This window comes from Neofelis nebulosa, chromosome 8, assembly GCF_028018385.1.
Source record: "Neofelis nebulosa isolate mNeoNeb1 chromosome 8, mNeoNeb1.pri, whole genome shotgun sequence".
In the NCBI taxonomy this organism is placed as follows: Eukaryota; Metazoa; Chordata; class Mammalia; order Carnivora; family Felidae; genus Neofelis; species Neofelis nebulosa.
In genome coordinates this window covers 88,551,155-88,575,935 of record NC_080789.1, presented here as the reverse complement: position 1 = coordinate 88,575,935, position 24,781 = coordinate 88,551,155, and the positions used below count along the sequence as shown (strand labels likewise).

General features: G+C 34.6%; 1 protein-coding gene and 1 pseudogene across 2 annotated transcripts in view; one reads left to right on the top strand and one right to left on the bottom strand.

The window, feature by feature from the left end:
* LOC131519913 (solute carrier organic anion transporter family member 1B3-like) overlaps positions 1-24,781 on the top strand; it is a 73,295-nt gene that overhangs the window by 16,784 nt on the left and 31,730 nt on the right. For both annotated transcript variants that reach the window (XM_058743498.1, XM_058743499.1), the window contains 3 exons: positions 16,435-16,576; positions 20,129-20,261; positions 23,779-23,900. In XM_058743498.1, the coding sequence (XP_058599481.1) occupies positions 16,435-16,576; positions 20,129-20,261; positions 23,779-23,900 (397 nt within the window). The remainder of the gene's footprint in view (positions 1-16,434; positions 16,577-20,128; positions 20,262-23,778; positions 23,901-24,781) is intronic.
* Positions 17,153-20,038, bottom strand: LOC131483712 (prefoldin subunit 4-like; annotated as a pseudogene).

Below are 24,781 nucleotides of genomic sequence, written 5' to 3'. Positions count from 1 at the left end.
TATATGCTTAAGAACATATATCTTTATAGTTGATTGGCCATTTGGACAAATGTAAAATTCTAGGTTCAGTGTTCTTTTATTCCAGTACTTAAAAAATATTATTCTTTGCATCTGTTTTGTGGTTTTGGGTTTTTTGTGTTTATTTGTTTATTTGTTTTTATACCCACTCTTGCTATTTAAAAGCGATGTGCTATCTCTCCTGGAAGACTTCAAATTTTTCTTTACTGTTAATATTCTTAAATTTCAATCCACTGTGCCTAGTTTTCTCATATACATGCATGGGTTCTTCCTTATCACCCTTTTTGGATATTCTATTGTCCCTTTCAACCTAAAGTTTTTCATCTTTGCTGAATATTGGTAAAGTTAAATTGTTTCTTTAAATATTCCTCCTCTGCTCTGTATTCCTTTTCCCTTTTAAGGCATTTATTATTTTTTTTTTTTTTTTTTTTTATTTTTTTTTAAACTTTTTTTTTTTTTTTCAACGTTTTTTATTTATTTTTGGGACAGAGAGAGACAGAGCATGAACGGGGGAGGGGCAGAGAGAGGGAGACACAGAATCAGAAACAGGCTCCAGGCTCCGAGCCATCAGCCCAGAGCCTGACGCGGGGCTCGAACTCACAGACCGCGAGATCGTGACCCGGCTGAAGCCGGACGCCCAACCGACTGCGCCACCCAGGCGCCCCAAGGCATTTATTATTTAGTTAAGTTCTTTATGAATGAGATCCTCAATTTGATTTTCCAAATCATCCTTTCTTATTTTTATCTCAAATATTATTTTTAAAGTATTATACTTTCCATATATCATCTTTTCCACTTATTCTTTTTGTTATTTTATTTTGCCTTCATTTTGCTAATATTTTTCCTCATCCATTTTGTGTATTTATTATGCTTGCTTTAAACTCCTTTGATGTATCTTCTAAAAACATCTACTACTTATGTCTACATCCCAGGTATTTTTTTTTTCTTTTCTTACTTTTGAAGAGCTTTATCTTCCTTACATTCTCACTATTTTGTCCTAAGGTCATATGTCTCTGGTTTTGATGGTTACCATTTTTAAATTATTTTTTTCTTTTAATTTTATAATGTTCATTTATTCATTTTGAGAGAGAGAGAGACAGCATGAGCAGGAGAGGGGCAGAGAGAAGGGGGGGGTGGCAAAGAGAGAGGGAGAGAGAGCATATCAAGCAGGCTCCTTGCTGTCAGCACAGAGTCCAATATGGGGCTTGATCTTACAAACAGCGAGATGATGACCTGAGCCAAAATCAAGAGTCGATTGCTTAACCAACTGAGCCACCCAAGGGTCCTGGTGATTACCTCTTTTTGATAATGCAACAGCAGGGAGACTAAACAACAGACCCTTGCTGATGTCAACCCCAACAGCTCAAGAAGAAGGGAGGGAGATAAACCTTAGGGTAAAGAACAGTAGTCACTAGTAAACACATGTCACTTTACTTTTCCAAATTCCTCTGACAATGCTCTTTCAGTCTTCTAAGAAGAAACTGGTCTAGGAATTTTGAGGGAAATATCCACGGAAGAAAATACCTGAGATTAGTCAGGCTTACCTCCTTTGCTTAGCTCCTCTGTTGGTCAGGACTTTTGAGAGACCCTGATTTTACTGTGGGGGGCACTTACTACTGAGGTATGGTCAATAATTACCATTCCCTGCATTGAGGTGGAAGACATTGACTTCCAAGGCTGCCCTGGGTCATAAGAACTATATTGAATGCAGCCAAAAAAAATGTAACCGCTGTGTATTATATAATAGGTTGAGTAATTGCTGAGCAGGGAAACTAAGATCAAGACCAAGTCCAAAGTACAAAAGTGAAGTTGAAGATAAACTTGCGAAGATTTCAGAGCAGAGGCCTTTAGTTGCTAGGAGGTTTCTCTTAATTCTTTTTAAAGGGAAGTGCCAGTAAATGATTAAGGAATTATGTCAAAGTCTGCCATTTTGAAACTCTAGTACATATTAAAACATTAAAACATTAAAGACATAATTTATGACACTTTTTTTGAAGTTCACCTTTTAATAAAGCATTTTAAAATTTGTAAGCAATTAAAGGTAATCACATAATCAATGCCAAGATAGCACAAAAAGCTAGGGATTATGACAGTGAATACATAAAACTGACTGAAATGAATTGAGTAAGAAAGATGGAAATGCACGGAAATAAAAATGACAATCTGTAAGGCACCTGGGTGGCTCAGCTGGTTAAGCATCTGATTCTTGATTTCAGCTCAGGTTATGATCTCATGGTTTCTAGGATTGAGCCCCGAGTTAGGCTCTGCACTGACAGCCCAGAGCCAGCTTGGAATTCTCTCTCACCCTTTTGCTCTGCTTTTCTCTCACTTACATGCTTTCTCTCTCTCAAAATAAATAAATGAACTTAAAAAATATTTTAGGGGCACCTGAGTAGCTCAGTCAGTTAAGTGGCTGACTCTTGATTTTGGCTCAGGTCATCTACTCATAGTTTGTGAGATTGAGCCCCACACTGGGCTCTGAGATGACAGCACGGAACCTGCTTGGTATTCTCTCTCTCCCCCCCCTCTCTGCCTCTTCCCCACTCACATGCTCTCCCTCCCTCTCTCCCTCTCTCCCTCTCTCTCTCTCTTCCTCTCTCTCTCAAAATAAATAGATAAATTTAAAAAGTTTTTTTAAATGACAAACTGTAAAAACTGCAAGTGGAATTAACTGTAAGATGTTTATTTAGCCAAAGTGACTGCTAATGAGAATATAGTTGCTCACAACTAGTTAGTAATAGAAAAAAAGGAAATTTCAAAAAATTAAAAAGTCTCAGTATATTAAAATTATATAAAGCAATATTAAATAAAAGAAATGTAGATTTAAAAAGACAAAGACCAGGGCACCTGGGTGGCTCTCAGTTGGTTAAGCATCCAACTTCGGCTCAGGTCATGATCTAATGGTCTATGAGTTCGAGCCCCGCATCGGGCTCTGTGCTGACAGCTCAGAGCCTGCAGCCAGCTTCAGATCCTGTGTCTCCCTCTCTCTCTGACCCTCCCTCATTCATGCTCTGTCTCTCTCTGTCTCAAAAATAAATAAACATGAGAAAAATAAAAATAAAAATAAGACATAGACCTTTTTTTTTTTTAAAGCATAAGGTTGATACTTAATACTGCTTAAATCTTTAGGTATGGGATGCACTGCCCAATTTATGCATCAGACAAGTGCTTTATAATTTTTCAGTCTATAATATACATCTTTCTAACTCAGTTATAGTATATCTTATAGAGCTTGTAGGCAGGGTCTTGACAGTCAACACTATTCCTATTCTTCTCCCACTGCCAAGAACAATTAATATAAACAGAGAGTGTGAATGGAGCGAAGTTTCAGAAACAGGTCTTATATTCATAAATAGAGAAAAAGGATAAATCAATAAAGGGCTTCCAAATTTCATACATGTTTGGTGTACTGACAAACGTTCACAAACATTTCCATGAATTCAGGGACATAATTTCCTTTCAAACTGAGAGTACTTCTATGAAATAAGTTAAAAGTTATATATTATTCTTGTATGTATGAGGCAACTGAAGTTCAGTGTAACATTTCCATCTTTGTTAGGTTATTAAGTGGGAAAAGGGGCATCTGGATCTAGACTTTGTCATTGCAAAGTAGATTTTGTTTTCTTGCATCACATGCACACCAAGTCCATGGATAGTTTTCTTCTTTTGCCAATAAGAAAACAATGCAAAGAGAAAGAGGTATAAGGAAAAAGAAGGGGGAAAATATGAGATATAGAATCCAGATATGAAATAAAATGAGGTGAAGAGAGAAAGAATGTATCTGAAGCCTAATTTTTCTGAAACACATCAGTATATTGTCCTCGAATCCTAATTGGAAATAGTGTATTAAATTTATAATATTTACATTCAATTCTAAATTAAATTAAAACTTATGGAAGTTGAGAGCTAACAACAAAGACATTCACAAAGCATTCTAACTAGAAATTCTTTTGCACAGCATGAAGATGAGAGAAAAATAAATTTATTTCACTAAAGCAAATAGCATAATAATTTTACATTCTAAATATTTTTGAATTAAGATAAATTTAAAAGCTGTATACCTTGACCTTAAAAGGCAGGAAAAACATTAAATGTAGTTTTCAAGAGATAACTAAAAACAAAATAAATCAAATAATAATTTGTAGATTTCAACCATGAAAATTTTGGTTTTCAGTAAAACATGCTAAGAGTGCCTTATATCACCATATTAACATGGAAAATAAACAAGTTTTGAAACATAAGAAATCTAAGAATAAAAATGAAAACATTGAAGGATTAAATTTCAACAAAGATTTAATGAGTGTATACAATCACCCTATTTTCCAATTTTCCACCCCTCCCCCCACCATCCCACCACCTACCTTCTCTGGATCTCTTTATAAGAATCTCCCCCTAACTTTTAGGTGACTGTGGTTAAACTAAACTCTCCTTTCTCATTCTTCAGATTAAAAGGACTATAGGTTTTCAAAAAGAGTTTTAGCTTTGAAGGTACTGTGACCTCACCTCAAAGCCATAAGAATGAGAAACTAACCTTAACCATTTTCTTCTTCTAAGTATCATCTCCCATCCAGAATCTGACTGCTTTTGTTTGCCCTCCCCTGTGTTCCTCCAGGTGATTTTGTTTTCCCCTTTGACTTTATAATTGTTATTTGTTGGAGGATTAGGTTAGTGGGAATTTACTGAGGTCTTTTAGAAATGGAAATGGTTATATATATTTAAAAATCACCCTGGCTGCAGTGTGAAAAGAATAACAATGAGGAATGAGAAATACTGCTTAGAAAAGGTGGTAATCTGGGTGAAAGATGATGGTCATTTAAGTAGAAATAAAAGTGAAGTATGTTGAAAAGAGATATTTATAAGGTTACGTTTTTAGCTTTGGAATATTGATTGGAGGTAATCAATAAGAGAGTAGCTCTGGCCTGGGCAGCAGGTTGAATGTGGTGATCCAGGAAAAGGAGGTGAAAAATGAGGAAGAAGACAGTGAGATCTGTGCATAACAATGAAGAGCCTGAATGGAGTTCAAATGTAGGCACTTTGGAAAAGCAATCTAAAACTCAGCAAAAGCAATCTTGGCTCAAGATATAGATTTGGTAATCATCAGCATCTAGGTGGTAACAAAAACAATGGCAATTGTGGAGCTTTCCTAGAAAGAGTATGTGGAGTTAAAAAAAAAGAGAGCCTGAAACAAAACCCTGAAAAAACAAATTGAAAAGTGAGAATAATATAGCCTGCTAAGGATACTTGAGAAGTGATGCAAAAAATAAGATTTGATTTATGCAAATGTAAACAACTCTCATTTTGTAGTTGGAAGGACAGGAATATTTTTAAAAAGGGTATGAGATTTTTTAATGGAATTGATGAAGTTTTGGGGTGATGGTGGGTGGGGTGGTCTGGAGCCCAGAGACAAGAAAGAATTCTTGAAGACATCTTTGGTGCAAAAAGGTCATTTTATTAAAACATGGGAAAAGGCCCTGTGGGCAAGAAGAACTGCGCTGGGGTAGTGACAGGTAACTCATTATATACCCTCAGTTTGGGAGGGGGTTAGGGGTAAAGTAAGTCTCTAAGATATTTTGGAAGCAAGGTTTCCAGGACCTTGAGGGGCTAGGTGTTGCTAGGAAAATGCCATTTATTACCTTTTAATAAAACGGCAATCATGAGACCCTTCAGATGTATATCAGGGGGTCGTAAGTTTGGAGTATGATTGCCAGCACATACCTTGGGACAGTAGAGATACAGGAAGTAGACTTACAAGATACTCAAGGTTGGGATAATGTTAAACTAAGATTCTCTTTTGCCCCTACCAAAGTGTCATCCTTGAAGCAGCTGAGATCCTAGAGGGAGGTCATTCTGAGGGTTTCAAGGACTTGTCATTGGGTTATAGGCAGTAAGGGAATTTAATCTTTTCATTTTTCTTAGTTTTCCACATTACTATGGCAAGCACTTAAACCCCTTTCCTTTGTTTTTGGGTAGCCAGAAGTGTCCGAGGAATATCACACACATTCCACCCCGGGGGAGGGTGGTAATGTTAGCCTATGTTTTGCCCTCAGCTTGCCGCAGCGTCCCTCATCAGAATAAACTTGAAAATGGATTGTATAGCTATTCCCTAGTAAATCTGCAAAGGGCCTCCAGACAAAACTCTCTCTTGAGCCCCAAACCTGCCAGATGTGTCTACTTGATGTATGTTTATTTTTAGGAATCTCAAACTTGATTTGTGACTTCATTGTTTTTAACCCCAAAACCTCTCTTTTTCTCATCCCAAATAGCAATAATAGTTATTTGCTCATAACTATTGCTCATAACATACAGTTATCCAAACTAGAAACCTAGAAAACAAGATCAGAAAACTCATTTTCTATTATTCCCACATCTTATTGATTCTCCTCTTAAAGTCCAAAGTGTCTGTGATTTTTTGTTTCCTTCTTTCCAACTCATCTTTATTTTCTGAAATCAGCTTTCAAATAAATTTGTCGTAAGTACATATTCCACAGGGATATCAGAATTGGCCCTCTAAAATTTGATCTCCTTATGTTACATTTAAAAATACAATTTCATCTCCCAGTGTCTGTGAATTTCTATTTTTATGTTCCACCTAACCGATATTCTTTTTGTTTTTCAAATGATCTGTGTTCTTCCACTGCTCAGATTTTTCATATGTTTCCTTTTTTGTTTTAAATGTGTTTCTTCTTCAATTTATAAGTTACTATTGTCTCTTTTAAAAAAAATTAATGTTTGTTTATTTTTGAGAAAGAGAGAGAGCATGAGCAGGGGAGGGGCAGAAAGAGAGGGAGACACAGAATCTGAAGCAGACTCCAGACTCAGCTGTCAGCACAGAGCTCAATGCGGGGCTTATACCCATGAACTGCGAGATCATCACCTGAGCTGAAGTCCTACATTTAACTGACTGAACGACCCAGGCACGCCAGTTTCTATTATCTCTTAAAGACTTAGTTCACATGTCACCACACCTATAGACACTTTAACCATTATAGACAGAATTAATCATCTTTTCTATGTATTCATAACATTATAAATTTATAGTACTCATTACATTATTATGCTGGAATTATTTATTGTTTTTGTCCCAGGAAATTACTACTTCATTTGGGACATTGATTTCATCTAGTTTTTTCTGCCCTTCTTACTCTGCACCTGTCTCAACTCCAAGATGTAGCAGAGTAATTGCTGTATTGGAGTTGCTCAATAAATGCTGAGTAAATGAATTGAGGTTCAAATGAGTTAGCAGAGTTAATCTTGGCTGTACTTGTAACCAATTGGAAACTTGGAACTGTCTTCATACTTCAGTTCCAGAACTCTTGCCAAAAAGCTAAAGGGCTGACTTGCCATGATTGCAGGTAAATATCAACTTGATCTCTTATCTGCATGCCAGTTGTCTCTTTTTATCTGTGATACTTTAAATTCTATTTGATAATTGTGAACATTTATATCTCTATTTTGAAATCTTTCAATCTTAAATTCTCTACCTAATGGCACAGGTGTTTATATGTTTTTCACTCAAGATTTCAGCTTTCTTATTCCTTTTGATTTTTTTTTTAAGTTCTAAGAAAATCATCGTGTCATTCTTTCTCTGAACCTCAGTTCTGTGTTAGGAATAGGGTTAAAAATGCCCATCTTATAGGGTTATAGATTAAAAGAAAACCCAATTTGGGGCAACTGGGTGGCTCAGTCAGTTAAATGTCCAATTTTGGCTCAGGTCATCATCTCACCATTCATGAATTCAAGCCCTGTATCAAGCTCTGTGCAAACAGCTCAAAGCCTGGAGCCTACTTCGGATTTTGTGTCTCCCTGTCTCTCTGCCCCTCCCCTGCTTATGCTCTCTCGCTCGCTCTCCCTCTCCCTCTGTCAAAAATAAATAAACATTAAAAAAATTTTAAAGCTCATTTATAAATCTATCTATATTAATTCATTTCATATCCTTCTAAAATCCCAGCTCGTTGGAGAGATTCTATGATGGCTATGTATTTCCATCTATTACCTTTTTCTTATTTGTAAAAGGAATTTAGAATTATACTGTGAGATTTTTACTTTTTTAGGTCCCTCTCTTATCTTGAGCTAATTTTCCTTTTAAGATTGGAGACATGGACTATACAAAAGTTTTCTCTGAACTTTTAGAAATTCCTTCTACAGGACAGAGTTTGTATTTAGTTATACTTACATATGCTTTAATGATATGTTCCATTACTTTTCTGAAATTTTCTTCTTTGATTTCACAAATGAGAGCTTGATGGTCAGCATTTCAATGAGAGTTCACTTTTGTATTTCTTAAATAATAAATCATATTGTCAATATGCTCATTATTGATTCTGCAGTGCCTATAATAGTGTATGGCATGAAACTGTATTTAGCTAAATGATCATAAATCCTGTTTTGGTCTAAATGAATTTAAACCTAAAAACTGGTTGATGGTAGTTCGCAATGGAAATAAAAACACACTTGTGAGTGCTTTCTGTGTGGCTAGCACTTTCTGCAAGTCAAAAATTTTATGTATGTCTTTTCAATTAATCCTCATTGTTTATTATAATAAACATGTTGTAATAATTGCCATCTAAGAACTGAGGAAACCAAGAAATGAGAGGTTTCACTACATGTTGACTGTGTACCAGATTTATAATCTGAATTGGAGGAATAATAGTTTTTTCAACAACCCAAAAACATTTATTGAGTATTTGCTCATTATGTGTCAGGCATCTGAGTTTGATGGAGAGCCTGATGACATTTTTTCTATTTATTCATTAGAAGAGAGCTCTAACTTGAAGCTTTCCAGTTCTTCATAGCAGGCTAAGAATAATAAGGCAGAAGCCACCTCTTCCTCCCTCCAATTTTAATAAATAGTCTAAAAGGTATTAAAAGCAACTCATAACTGTGTTAGAAAACAAGAGATATATTCTGTAAATCAGAAACCATGAGGGTTTTCTGAAAGATAATTAGTAAAAAGAATTAGAAAAAAATCCTAGTCTAAGACTTGTGCAGGAGAAGAAAACTGAAAAGCATGGAAGTGGCTCCAAGGGTGCTTCAAGCCACAACACACTGGTGAGAGGTCCCAGGGAAAACTCACAGGTGGTTAGTTAGGGTATCCCACTCAATACATGAAAACATACATCTTTCCTTGTTTAACATGCCTCTCTTTATCATCAACATACCCCCACTTAGTAGGTTGCACATTTTAACTTTGGGTAATACGGACCTTTTAACAATATCACATCTTCCAGTCTGCTAGCACAGATGTCCCATTTATTTGATCTTTGATTTCTTTGGCAATGTTTTGTAGTTGTCAGTGTACAAGGCTTTCACCATCTTTGTTAAGTGTATTCTTAAATATTTTATTACTTTGATGCTATCATAAATGGTATTCTTTTCTCAATTTTCTCTTCAGATTGATTATTTTCAGTGTATAGAAACACAACTGATTTTTGAGTGTTAATTTTTTATCCTGTATCTTTGTTGTACTTGCTTATTAATGCTAATAGTTTTTTGTGTGTAGAATCTTTATAGATTCTTACATATAAGATCATGTCATCTGTGAGCAAATAATAGTAACAGTATAAATTATATAAATTATAAATAAGTAGGAAGTATAATTATAAATAAATAATATAGTAAAAATATGATTTTACTTCTTCTCCAGTTTATATGCCTTTAATTTTTTTTTTTTTCTTGTCTGATTGGTCTGGCTAGACTTTCCAGTATGGCATTGAATAGTAGTGGCTAGAGTTGGCATTCTTGCCTTGTACCTAATCTCAGAGGAAAAGTTTTCAATATTTACCCATTGAGTCTGTTAGATATGGGCTTTTTATATACAGCCTTCATTCTGTTGAGTTAGTTTGCTTCTATTCCTAGTTTGTTGAGTGCTTTTATCATAAGAGTGTTGAATTTTGTGAAATGCTTTTTCTGTATCTATTGAGATGATTGTGGTTTTATTCTTCATTTTGTTAATGTGATGTATTACATTGATTGATTTTCATATGTTGAGTCAGACTTGCATTCTAATTGTAAATTCCACTTGTTTATGATGTACGATCCTCTTAATGTGCTATTGGACACTGTTTACTAGTATTTTGTTGAGAATTTTTATATCAATATTCTTCAGGGATATTGGTCTGTAGTTTTCTTTCCTTGTGATGTCTTTGTCTGACATTGATATCAGGTAATGTGGCCTCATTTAATGAATTTGTGCCCTCTTCAATTCTTTGGAAGAATCTGAGAAGGATTAGCATTAATTCTTTAAATGTTTGGTAGAATTCTCCAGTGAAACTGTCCTGGGCTTTCTATGTTGGGAGGTTTTTAATTACAGCTTCAGTCTCATCACTAGATATAGGTCTGTTAAAGATTTTTTTTTTTATTTCTTCATTATTAAATCCTGGTAAATTGTTTCTCTAATAACTTATCCATTTCTTCTAGGCTACCCAATTTGTTGGCATATAACTGTTCATAGCAGTGTCTTATAATTTATTTTATTCCTGTGATACTATTTGTAATGTCTTCTCTTTTATTTCTAATTTTAGCTATTTGAGCCTCCTCTTTTTTTTTTTTCAGTTAATCTAAGAGTTTGTCAATTTTGGTGATTTCTTCAGAATCCAACTCGTAGTTCCACTGATTTTTTTCTATTGTTTTTCTATTCCTTTTTTCATTTATCTTTCCTCTAATCCTGATTATTTACTTATTTTTGATAACTTTGGGCTTACTTCTTTTTCTAGACCATTGAGGTATAAGTATAGGTTGTTGATTTGAGATCTTTCTGTTTTTTTAATGTTATCATTTATCACTATACACTTATATTTTAGCAGTGCTTTTACTACATCCCATATGTTTTGGTATGTTGTGTTTTCATTTTCATTTGTCTCCAGATTTTTTCTAAATTCTCTAGTGATTTCTTCTTTGATCTGTTGGTGATGTTGTTTAATTTCTACATATTTATGGATTTTCCTGGTTTCCTTCTGCTATTATTTTTTAATGTCACTCCATGCAGTCAGTGATAATACATTGTATGATTTCAATTTTATTAAATTTGTTAAGACTGCTTCATTACCTAACATATGGTCTGTCTTGAAAAATGTTTCATGTACACTTGAGGAGAATGTATATTCTGACAGATGGAGTGTTCTATAAATGTCTGGGTGCAATTGAGTCTAATTGGCTTATGGTGTTGTTCAAGTCTTCTGTTTCCCTGTTGGTTTTTGTCTGGTTGTACTATTGAAAGTGGGGTATTGAATCTCTTATTCTTAATATGTTTCTGTTTCTACTATTAGTTCTGTCAGCGTTTATGTATTTGAGTGCCCTAATGTTAGACACATATTTATAATTGTTATATCTTCCTGATGATTGACCCTTTTCTCATTATATTGTCCTTCTTTGTCTCTTGCAATACTTTTTGGCTTAAAGACTATTTTGTCTGCTAAAAGTATGGTCATCCCTGTTTTCTTTAGGTTTTGTTTGCATAAAATATTGTTTCTCACCTGTGGGGTAACTATAACCAAAAAATCATAGACTGGGTGGCTTAAATAATAATTACTTATTTCTCCTAGTTTTGGAGGTTGGGAAATCCGAGACTGAGGTATTAGCAGATTAGGTTACTGGAGATGGCTTTTTCCTGATTCACAGATGGCTGTTTTCTCATTGTGTCTTCATATCATGGAAAAAGGGCATGAGAGTCCCCCTGGGGTCTCTTTTTTTAAGGACAGTAATCCTATTCATGGGGGCTCTGCCCTTATGACATAATAACCTCCCAAAGGCCACACTTCTTTATACCATCACTTTGGAGATTAGATTTTCAATATGAATTTTCAAGGGACAGAAACATCCAGGTTATTACAGACCCTTTCATTTTTAGCCTTTTGGTATCCTGGATTTAAAGTGAATCTCTTATAGACAGCATATGGTTGAATCTTATTTTTTAAATAAATTCAGACATTCTATGTCTTTTAATTGATGCACTTAATCAAGTTACATTTAAAGTAATTGTGGATAGAAAAGAACTATTGCCATTTTGTCAATTGTTTTTCTACCTTTCTTAAATTTTTTGTTCTCATTTCCTCTCTTGCTGATTTTCTTTCTTTCTTTCTTTCTCTTTCTTTCTTTCTTTCTTTCTTTCTTTCTTTCTTTCTTTCTTTCTTTCTTTCTTTCTTTGTAATGGCATGTTTTGATTCTCTTCTCATTTCCCTTTATGTATATTCTATAGACATGTTCTTTGTGGGTACCATTGCAACTACATAAAACAAGTTAAAGTTATAACCATCTATTTTATTTTTTTTTAATTCTTTTTTACATTTACTTATTTTTGAGAGACAGTGAGGCAGAGCGTGAGCAGAGGAGGGACAGAGAGGGAAGAAGACACAGAATCTGAAGCAGGCTCCAGGCTCTGAGCAATCATTCAGGACAGAGCCCAATGTGGGCTCGAGCCATGAGATCGTGAGCTGAGCCAAAGTCGGACACTTAACCAACTGAGCCACCCAGGCACCCCATTTTTAATTTTTTTTTAATGTTTATTCATTTTCGAGAGGCAGAGACAGAGCATGAATGGGGCAGGGGCAGGGAGAGAGGGAGACAGAATCCAAAACAGGCTCCAGGCTCTGAGCTATCAGCGCAGAGCCTGATGCAGGGCTCAAACTTGCAGATGGCAAGATCATGACCTGAGCTGAAGTTGGTCGCTTAACCGACTGAGTCACCCAGTTCTCTATTTTAAACTGAGAACAACTGAACTTCAACTGCATATGAAAATTACACTTTTATGTATTTGCCTCCATCCCACTTTGTTGTTAATGACACAATTATCCTTTTTATATTGCATGTCCATTAACATAAATTTACAATGACTCTTTATGCTTTTAAAAATCTAAATTAGATTTATAAGTGATTTACTCACCTACATTACAATAATACGGGAATTTATATTTCCTTTACTAGGGAATTTTTCATTTGATATCGTTTTGTGTTGCTATTCATCACCCATTCACTTCAACTTGTAGAACCTTCAGTGTTTCTTGTAGGGCAGATCCAGTGTGATGAATTCCCTCAGCTTTGACTTATCTGAGTAAGTCTTGATTTCTCCTTGCTCTTAAAGGACAATTTCACCAGATACAGTATTCTTGGTTGGCAGTCTTTTACTTTCAATATTTTGAATATTATATTATATTCTTTTCTAGCTTGAAAGGTTGTTTTGCTGAAAAATCTGACAATAATCTAATGGAAATTGCCTTGTGTGTGATGAGTTACTTTTCTCCTATTCCTTTCAAGATTTTCTTTTGGTCTGTGACTTTTGACAATTTGTGATGTGTCTTGGTGTAGATCTCATTATATTTTATCCTAGATGAACTTCTTTAAATTCCTAAAATTTCTTCACTGAGATTAGGAAAATTTGGGTCCATTGTCGTCAAATAATTTTTCTGCCTCTTTCTCTTTCTTCTTCTGGCATTCTCATAATGCATATACTGTTCTGCTTCATGATGGTGTACCATAGGTCTTTTATATTCTTCATTTTTATTAATTTTTTTCCCCTTGGGTCAGTCTTTGAATTTGTTGATTCTTTTCTGTTTAATTTTGAATCTCTCTAGTGAAGTTTCCATTCAGGCAATATCTTCTTCAGTTCCAGAACTTCTCTTAGGTTCTTCTTTCTAGTTTCTATTTCTTCATTAATAATTTCACTTTGCTTACGCATTGTTTTTCTGATTTCATTTAGAGGTATATTTATTCTGTATTTTAATCCATTGAATATCCCTTTGATGGTAAATTTGAATTCATTTTCTGGCAATTCATATATCTCCATTTCTTTAGGAACAATTTCTGGAGATTTAATTTCTTCTTTTAAATGTGTTGTGGTCCCCTGTTTCTTTATATGTCTTATTATTTCTTGTTGGAATTTTGGCATTTGAAGAATCAGCCAATTCTCTGTGGTTTTGTACAGGGATAAGTTTCACTACTTAGCCAGACTAGAGATTCTCTAGACCTCTCAACTTTTTTCTGGGTGTGTTTCCTCCCTGGGCTATTTGAAGAAGTTTGCTGGTGTCTACTTAGAAGTTCTTCCTGGTGTCTGAGATACTGCAGCCTCCCTGTGTTAGTAAACTACAGTACTGGTTCTCCACCTAGTGTCTATCCATGGTACTACATGATTCTGGTGCATGGTTTATTGTCTTTGTTCCCAGAGCCTCAAATCTGGCCATCTACTCTTGTCAGTACTTGGATACAAACTGGTCCCTCATGCAGCCCCCTTACAAGTCAGAACATTGGATATAAGTTCTACTGCTTTAAGTCCCCATAGAGAAGATAGGAGTTGGGGGTTTTGTCCCAATTGGCAAGAAAGTTGACAGTGTCAGATTTTCCTACTGGGCTTGCATGGTTGGCTTTACACTCTCTAGGATGCAAAAATGTTTTAAGTGGTTTCTGGATTTCTCATAGAGATATTTGTTCAGTTGTTGTTGTTAAATCTATGTATCCATGGGGGAAGGTGGGTTGGGGGCTCCTCTGTCATCTTGCTGACATCATTCCCATCTACATTTCTTAATTTCTGATGTCAGTAACATGATTATTTTTGGGAAATGATTAGAACCTGAAAATTTTAATTTCTCTTTTATAATGTAAAGACAGTAAATAATTCTACAAGAATTCCCAATTGGCGTTCCTTGAAGAAAATATTCATACAATTTTTTTCTAATCCTGCTCGACAAATTTAATATCTTTGTCCTGTGAGTCTTGTTGTTCCCTTCACCAATTTAGTAAAATTGATTTTGATATCATTCCACCTTTTGTGTTTCACTCTTGGATGACTTCCTATATCTTATATAAGAACACTTAATTATTTCTAATAAGTGGTAACATTTATACCTTTTCTCAAGTCTTTTCAACTTCATCAAAATTCCATATGCAGAATGAAAGTACACACATCTTTCCAGCCATGGAACGGCTGTATTGGGCCTTTTATCTCTTTTTCCAAGCATGACCTCATGCAAGACACATACTAGGTTATAGTTAGACAAAAGATCAACACAGTTTCATTGAGCAAAACCCTCAAGGATGTGAGGTAGTGAGTGATAGGGACATAACTATGGGGAAGAGTTTTCCTTGTAGGAATAAAAGCAAGAACAAATAACCTGAGGCAAAATAATAAGCCTGGGATGCTCAAGGTACAAGAAGAAGACTAGTGTGGATGGAGAGGAATGAGTAAGAAGTAGAGTAACGGAAGATGAGATCAGAAGAGTAAGAGGGAATACTTGTGGGGAACAGATAGTTGGGGTGGGGAGGACAGATCATTTAGGGTCTTGTAGGCCATTGGAAAAACTAGATATTACTAAGAGTGAGATGGGAAAACAGGGAGTAATGGCATGATCCAATTTTTATTTTGAAAGAATTTTTGTAGTTACCGTGTTGAGAGGGAGGATGAAAGCAGAAGCAGAAAGATCTAATAGGCTGAACATGATGGTGGCTACCCGCAGTGGTGTAGAAGGCAATGAGAAAGACCTGTCTGAATCAGCTTGGGTTACTATAAAGAATATACCACAGACAAGGTGGCTTAAACAACAGAAATTATTTCTCATAGTTCTGGGGGCTGAAAGTCTTAAGATCTGGATACCAGCATTGTTGGGTTCTGGTGGGACACTCTTCCTCATTTTCAGATAGTACCTTCTTGTGTCCTCACAGAGCAGAAAGAGAAAGTAAGCTCTTATAAGGACACTAATCTTATCATGAGGGCTCTACCTTTATGACTTAATTCCCAAAGAACCCATCTCCAAATATGATCACATTAGGGATTAGGATTTTAGCATATGAATTTGGTGGTGACACAAACATCCAGTCAATAACAAAATAATATTTTAATGCTAGATTTAAAAGGAATTTGCTTATGGGTAAATCAACAAATTTTGTTAAAATTAATTTGAAAATAAAACACCTATAACCACTAGAGTTAAAGTATTTTTTAGAACATTGAATACTTTGTTGTTTTCATTTTAATTTGTTCTCCAATAATAGTGATGATTTATAAATTAAAAAAAAAGTTCCATTTCTAGCTGAATTCCTGGAAATGCCACCTTTGAGAATGTCTAGCCACTTCCCTCTCAGTCTATACTGTTCATGAAGGACTAAAGAATAGCTTATCACCATGGCCATCTCAGACATCATCTAGAAATCTTTAATAATATTAAATACAAAATAACAGCCTTGACTGTCCTGCTCTAATTACCTGATGTTGTAACCAAATTAGAAAATGATGTTTATCACTGTAGCGATGGTAATGTTAAAGGACTAGGTAATGTTAAAGTACCAATTGGTATAGAGGAAAGGTGGGTATGCTTTTTATGATAAAAATAATGTTTTTAAGTAAATAAGATAAGCCATTTTTAATTCTATGCATACATAAGCATTATAGTCTTTTTATTAATCATTTTAACTTTTCTTTCTGCTTTTTCATAGATGTTCTTAGTAGCCCTGTCACTCAGCTTTATGTGTAAGGCACTCGGTGGAGTTGTTATGAAAAGTTCCATCACTCAGATAGAAAAGAGATTTGACATATCATCTTCTGTTTCTGGCTTAATTGATGGAGGCTTTGAAATTGGTAATTTTCATTTCTATTTTTATTATTACTTAGTAACCAGATTTGTTGAGGTAAAACTGTTCATAAAAGCTCTACACCATTGATTCTTAGGAGTAAATTCTATCCCCCACCCCAGGGGCATTTTGATGATACCTGATGTCACTTTTGGTTGTCATAACTGGGGGGAGGGAGATTGTTATAGACATCTAGTAGTAGAGGATAAGAGTGCCACTAAAAATCCTACAATGCACAGGACAATCCCCACAAAAAAGAATTAATCTAACTTAGAATGTCAATAATGTAGAGGTTGAGAAATGCTGATTTATACAAACTCATTGCTAGCAGCTAATACTTTTTAGGGCTGTACCTTTCCTCTCTCAAGGTGCCCTAGTGAAAAAAAAATTTTTTTTTTTTAAATTTGGGAGAGAGGATTATGATTCTGATGATTTGAGGAAGGAGGAACAGTTTTGGAGCAACCTCTGTTCTACTGTTTTACTGGGTATAAAATTTGGGGTGAAAGTTTTTTTTTATAGAACATTGAATGTATTGCTTTGTTTTCTTTAATTCAGATATCTCTAATAACAGTGAGGTTTTATATTATTACTGGACAATATTTTCTCTTACTTTGTGAATTCATAGCTTATTACCTTTGCCTTCCTCCCTTCAGAATTTTTTTCATTTTAAATAATATCCAAGTTTATTGAGCAAATATTAAAAAGTATTACAAAATGTTTAACTTTCATCAGCTTCAAGGTTTATGTTGCTCTCGAATTTTGCATGTAATTGAATCTGCTAACACCCACTGAATTAATTCCATTCTGGATTTTAAGGCATTAGTTTACTTTTGCAAATTTTTCTTTGCTTCTCCTAACATGTCCTGTGTTTCTTCTTGAGGATGACTGGTGAAAATATCACCGATTTGATAAGATATGATTAAGTGGTCATCACCTTGTAAGCGTGATGTCCTCACAACAACTTGTAAATTTTACAGTTGTATCTTTTTCACATCTTATTTCTTCCTTCAGCTCTGTGGTTCTACTTGCATTCTGTGCATGTTTGCTCATCTTTTTATTGGTCTTCAAAAGTAACATTGACATCTTCTGCATCCCCCTTCTTCGTGGTGGCCACCGTTTTGGTCCCTTTTTAGACTTCTTAATGATTTGAGGGGACTCAAAAATTATGTATGCTTTATTAATTACAAATATTTTCTATAAGTTTGCTGTTTATCTTTTAAGTTAATTTAAAGTGTATTTAGCTATTGAATAAAGCTATTGTATAAAGAAAGACCCATCTATATTTTTATTATGAATTCTGCCTTTTCATGATTAAGAGGTTATCGACACCTTGCATCCTTCACTCTTCACCTCTGAGATTTAATGAAACCATCTAGAATTTTAGTTTTGGATTATTATTAACTTTAAATTGTAATTTTCTGTGTGTCTCTTTTTACTGAGCAATGGATTCTTAATATTTTTGTTAAACTTTGTAGCTATTCGACAGCAATTATGTGGGCATGGTTTTAGGTTTTCCTGGTTTCTTTGCTTACCACTGTTACTTGAATCTTATGACTTCAAATCTCATCTTTAGTTTTTCTGGAGTAGATCTTTAAATTGTTATTTTTTCCCAGAAATAATTGAACACATAACATATTTCCCAAGCTCTTGCTTGTTGGAAAATGTATTTACCATTGTATTCAAGTAATAATTTGAGTATGGAATTTAAATTTCAAAATCTTTTCCTTGGTACATTTAAAATATTTACCTACTGCCTTTTAACACCCAATATTACATATAAGACATCATTATAAATATCATTGTCATGCACTGATGAGTACCTCTTCTTTATCTCTGAATTTCAGAAATTTTACTAACATGTATCAGGGCTGTTTTTTTTTGGGTTTTTTTTTTTATATTACTTCTGGAGAAATGTATCTGAGGGGTTAACTTTAACTGAAGGTTTCCCTTTAACTCAGGGAATTTATTTTCTATTTTTAGATGTGTATCTTTCTCTCTATTATTTATTTTCTTCTGGAACATATATAAGACAGATATTAAATTTCCTCACAGTTTGGTTCCTTTAACTTTTTCTGTCTAAAATTATCTTTGTTTGGAACACCTGGGTGGCTCATTCAGTTAAGCGATCGACTTTAGCATAGGTCTTGATATCGCGGTTCATAGGTTGGAGCCCCCATGCCAGGGTCTGCATTGAGAGCTCAGAGCCTGGAGCCTGCTTTGGTTTCTGTCTCTCTCTCTGTTCATCCCCCACTTGCTTGTGTTCTCTCTCTCTCTCTCTCTCTCTCTCTCTCTCAAAAATAAATAAGCATTAAAATTCTACTTGTATTGACTTTATTTTCCATCAATCTCTGATGCTGTCTTCTATCTTATTAGGTCCCAATATGTACATTTCTCTATACTATTTAAATTTTTTTTTAATGTTTATTTTTTTGAGGGGGGAGGGGCAGAGAGAGAGAGAGAGAGAGAGAGAGAGAGAATCTGAAGCAGGCTCTAGGCTCTGAGATGTCAGCACAGAGCCCGACTTGGGGCTTAGACTCACTAGCTGTGAGATCATTACCTGAGCTGAAGTTGGACACTTAACCAATGTAGTTACCCAGACATCCCTTACTATTTTTGATTTACAAAAATTCTTATTATTCTCTATTTTTAGTCTGCCAGTTCTTATTTTATGGATGCACCATACCATAGTACCTCTAGAGATACTAACTGGATTTTTTCAGTTCCTCCTCTTTTTAGTTTCCTTATTTAACTGTTTCTCCATAAGTTACTTTATCTACCAGTTCGTTTTGGCACTTTTATTTAATTTTTTTCCCTATCAACTGCTTTAGCAATTCTTGATTTGTGTCTATTTGCTGCTATACATGTAGCTCCAGATGGATTAGGCTGGTCATGACTTCCTCTACTTGGAATGCTCTTCTTCCCCTTTTTTAATCTAATTTATACTAGACATTAAATCTCAAATGGCCTCTCCTCCAGGAAACTTTCTTGTAACCCCTACTTAATTTAAGCTCTTCTTTTCTGTGATCTAATACCACCTCTGTTCATCTATTTATTTTTATCACTGGTATATATGTTCCTGGAGGACAAATACTATCGTTTATTCCTTTTTTTTTTTTTTAATTTCTAGCTCTTAACACTATGGCGGGTACTTAATAAGAATTTAAAAAATTATAGGAGTGAATCAATAAATCCCTGAATGAACACCTTTCTCTCAGGTCAGGAAGATTTTCTGCATTTTTTTCCAGCCAAAAACAATTCAAACCAATCTAAATTCTTCAGTAAAATTTTATGTCACTAATATTACCTGGTCATTCAAGTGATTTCTTTCCTATCTAAAACTCATTCTTCTTATTATTAATAACATATAATTTTACAGTGAGTGATTTAATATAAGTGGGTTTCATCTTCTCAATTGAATTACATGACCTTTGGGGGAAGGTACTATGTCTTATGATTTACTTGTATTCATTCTGGGGCTTTCCATTCTACTGGACACACAATTGGACTGTCAGTGTTTGCTATGATTAATCATGTCAAAATAATTTTATTCTCTTTCTAGGAAATTTGTTTGTGATTGTATTTGTGAGTTACTTTGGATCCAAACTACACAGACCAAAGATAATTGGAATTGGTTGCTTCATTATGGGAACTGGAAGTATTTTGACTGCTTTACCACATTTTTTTATGGGCTAGTAAGTGTTAAACAGTTCTGTCCTTAATTATCATTTAACTATAAATTAATGGTAGAATTTCATCTTTTTTCCTTTTAAACAAGCAGTCATCTTTTAAGAGGAATACCCAGTAAGCATGTGTAGAAATGAAGTATATTTTGTATAAGTAACTTATTGCTTTATCAGCCATGGCTTTCATTGACTTTCAGATATGAATAGCACTAAAGAAGGTATACATTTTCATAGGAAGTAAATGAACTTTTTATGGCCTTTTGATACGACATACACTGCATGTATTTGCTTACAAGTTTTTTTTTTTAATGCTCAATAAGAGTTTATCACCTAACCCACTACCATATCCATTGAGAGTATTCTTCTTAAGGTCATTGTATCATTATGATTAGAGTCAAATACTAATGACAGCAAACCTAAAATAGTGATGGCTTAAATAAGATAGAAACTTATTTTCCACATAAAAAATTAATGTAGCCAGACTAGGCATAATAGATTCATCCTTCTTTTTTATCATATTGCTCTGCCTTTTTTTTAAAAAAAAATGTTTATTTATTTTGAGAGAGGGAGAAAGACAGCATGAGTGGGTGGGGGCAGAGAGAGAGGGAAAGAGAGAATCCAAAGCAGACTCCGTGCTGTCAGCATAGAGCCTGATGCAGGACTTGATCCCATGAACCCTGAGATCTGACCTGAGCCAAAATCAAGAGTCAGACACTTAACCAACTGAGGCACCCAGGTGCCCCAATATTTCTCTGCCTTGCATGGTGTTAACCTCATGCTCCAAATTGGCAATGTTGTTCCAGGCAACAAGATGAAAGAAGGGAAGAAGAACCAGAAAAACAGTGCATGCTGGCTGGGGCTTAAGAAATATTTTCAGAAGTATAACACTTCTCCTAACTTCACATTGGGCAGAACTTTGTTACATTTCACATCCAGATATAAAGACATTGGAAAAAGTAGACTTTATTCCAGGCTACCATGCTCCTAGCTAAAAATCCCACTTACTATTACAATGGAAAGAGAGAAGAATAGATATTGAGAGTTAATGAACAATTTCTGCTAAAGATATTACTTATTCATTGTCAACACAAACAGTCATGTCTTTTGGCATACTAATTCCTTTCCCCACCTTTATTTGACTGTCATAAGAATTTTCTTCTTCCTGGTGCTGCTGCTTCTTATTTTCATTATATTTCTGTTTCTTGATTTATTTTCTATATATGTGGTTTCTTCATCATGCCTATACTTTTATTCTGTTGCTGACACCATAATGTCAGTATCCCCTAACCTCCCTTTTCAGTCTTCTTCATTTTTCATTCTGGATTTTTTGTATGAAGTGTGTGCATTATACGTATCAATCACATATATACATTAATTTTTTCTTACACTTAGTCTCTATATAGTCAACCACTTCATGGGTATCTCCAGCCTAACATCCGATAAGAATTTCCCATTCATATATTCAAAACTAAATTCATCCTTGTGTCAAAACCAGTTCAGATTTTTCACATTCACTCTCTCAATAATGATTAATTTAACCACAGTGGAACTCAAACCAAAGTCAAGGGGCTCATTCTAGATTCTCTATTTTGACACAGATGACAAGTGGCCACCAAATCTTCCTTATTCTACTTCCAATGTGTCAGATTGTCTCCTTCTGTCATCCCTATTTTTCCTAACCTAACTTAAGCTTCCCACATCTCGGGCCTAGAGTTTTTGCCTTCAGTCTCAACTCCATTATAACTCATATTCCATACTATTCATTTTCAAACACAAATCTAATTATTTTATTCCTGCTTAAAATTCCCAATTTCCTACAGCAGTGTTTTTCAAGCTTCAGATTCTGACCCACTAGGGGACCAATTCAGATTATCGAGACCAACAACTTTTGAGAGGATTGGATAGAATAAAATAGAAGAATATACAGTATGAAAACAAATATTGTTCTATGAAACTTTTATTTTGATTGTGTATATATATATATATATATATATATATTTGGTATATATATATATATATATATATATATATATATATATATATATTTGTGTGTATGTGTGTGCACGCACGCATATGTATATGTTGTTGTGATGCAAAATGTGTTTCTTACTGTTGGTCATAGTTGAAAATGTTGAATGCCTCTTGCCTATGGATTAATATCCAAACTCATTTACATATAACCTGACTATCTTTCTAGCTTCATCTTACACTGCTCCCCAGAGTGGAGAATCATACTCAAGGCTTGTGGTGTTCCCCCATGTGCCATGCATGATAATGTTATATCTTTGTGCATGGTGTTTCTATAGCCTTGCATAATCTTCCTTCTTCGTCTAACTGTTGAGCTCCTATCCTTTTTTAAGGTTTATCTTGCATGTCCTCTTCATTGTGAATTCTTCTTTAGTTTACCACCTTCCCCAATTCAGAGGAAAGATGATCATCCCCTTTTCCTTTATGACAACTCAGGACCTATTATATTAAAATTATCATGTCTTTTATTGTATATGTTTATCTTATAGAGAATAAAATGCCCTCGGTACAAAAGCTGTGTGTTTTATTTCTAGTTCCCTGGAGCTGAGCATAAAGCCCAGCCTGCAGTAGGCTGCCCTTGGAGCTCACAGGACACCTCAGTATTTTTGGATCAACACTGTCCCTATACTAGCTCCATCTCTGTTGTTCTTATTAAGTTCTTCCTCACTCAATTGAAATAGACTAGAATTTTTTATTTTTTTTTATTTTTTTTTTTAAAATTTTTTTTTTTTCCCAACGGTTTTTATTTATTTTTGGGACAGAGAGAGACAGACAGAACATGAACGGGGGAGGGGCAGAGAGAGGGAGACACAGAATCAGAAACAGGCTCCAGGCTCCGAGCCATCAGCCCAAAGCCTGACGCGGGGCTCAAACTCACGGACCGCGAGATCGTGACCTGGCTGAAGTCGGACGCTTAACCGACTGCGCCACCCAGGCGCCCCTAGAATTTTTTAAAACTAAGTTTTGTAGTCAGACATTTGAGTGTGTGGGGGGGGAGATGGGGGTACGAATATCTGTGACAGAAGATCAGACAGGTATTGATAAAATATATAGATGAACTGGTATGCATTATAGATTGACTTATAAAACACTAAAGTTTATTAAATGTTATCAGAAAGTTTACCAGGAGGTTTAGATTGGGGCCACTTGAGGATAATTCAAATGGGTGGATAGGTATAGTTAGCAGGGGATTTTTTTGTTTCGTTTTTTAACAAAGCATGAAACCAAGATATTGTACCTCTTGAACATAATACAAGCACTCCTAGAATGATAATCCTCCTTTCCTGGGGATTATTGAATAATAATTCTTAGTGGGCATTCCCATTCATTTGTACCCATTTCTTCTCCTAAAATACAAGCTGGGAAATTCACAAAAGGGATTCTGATAACTTAGAGAAAAAAACTGTGCAAATAAAGTGGGAAAATTTATCTGTATTTCTGGGAAAGTGAAACTATTCAGTAGGTAAGCAAAGCTTTAAATCTGGTGATATTCTTACAGTTACAGGTATTCTACAGAAAGTCTTGTCAATCCATCAAAAAATTTAACAACAAGCTTTTCAACCTGTTCAATTAGTGAAAATTTGTTACTCAATAGTACATCACCTAAGATAGTAGAAAAAGGTAAGAATTGATAATGTCACTAATTCTATAACTGGTCAATTTAATTATATCTGTGAAAATTATTATGAGATTTATTAGCAAAAGTGGCTAAAAATAGGAAAAGTATTTGCATTATTATGTATATATGACAAAACCATGCTAATATATGTTATATATAAAAAGCTTTTAGAAGTAATAAGAAAAGAAGAATATTTTGGGGCACGTGGGTGACAGTCAGTTGGGCCTCTGACTTCGGCTCAGGTCATGATCTTGCAGTCTATGAGTTCGAGCCCCACGTCGGGCTCTGTGCTGACAGCTCAGAGCCTGGAGCCTGCTTCGGATTCTGTGTCTCCTTCTCTTTCTGCCCCTCTGCCTCTCATGCTCTGTCTCTGTCTCTTTCTCTCACTCAAAAATAAATAAACATTAAAAATTTTTAAAAAAAGAATATTTCAGTTAGAAATTGGCAAAGAATATATACATTTAAATTAGGAAAGTGGTATAAATATGTTAAAAATGCGACTTTACTCCTTAGGAAAAACACAATTATTACACAATTATTACACAATTATTACAATCAAAGATTATTTTTACCTATTAAGACACAAATTGTAAATTATAGTTATTTTTTTTTTTTTTGCCTATTGGGTGTTTCTACTTATTAGGAAAACATTTCAAAAAAGATTTTTCTACCTGTTTTTATTAAAAATAAAAAGAAATGATATAGAGGGAGAAACATTTATGTATTGCTGGGAGTATATAAATTTCTAGATTTTTGAAAGTTAATTTTCAATATAGTAAAGAGCATACATGCTTAAATCAGCAATTCTACTTTTACTGACTTCTTAAAGAAATAATCTGGAATGTGACCGGATTTATTTACAGTTCTAGCTACAGCATACCTG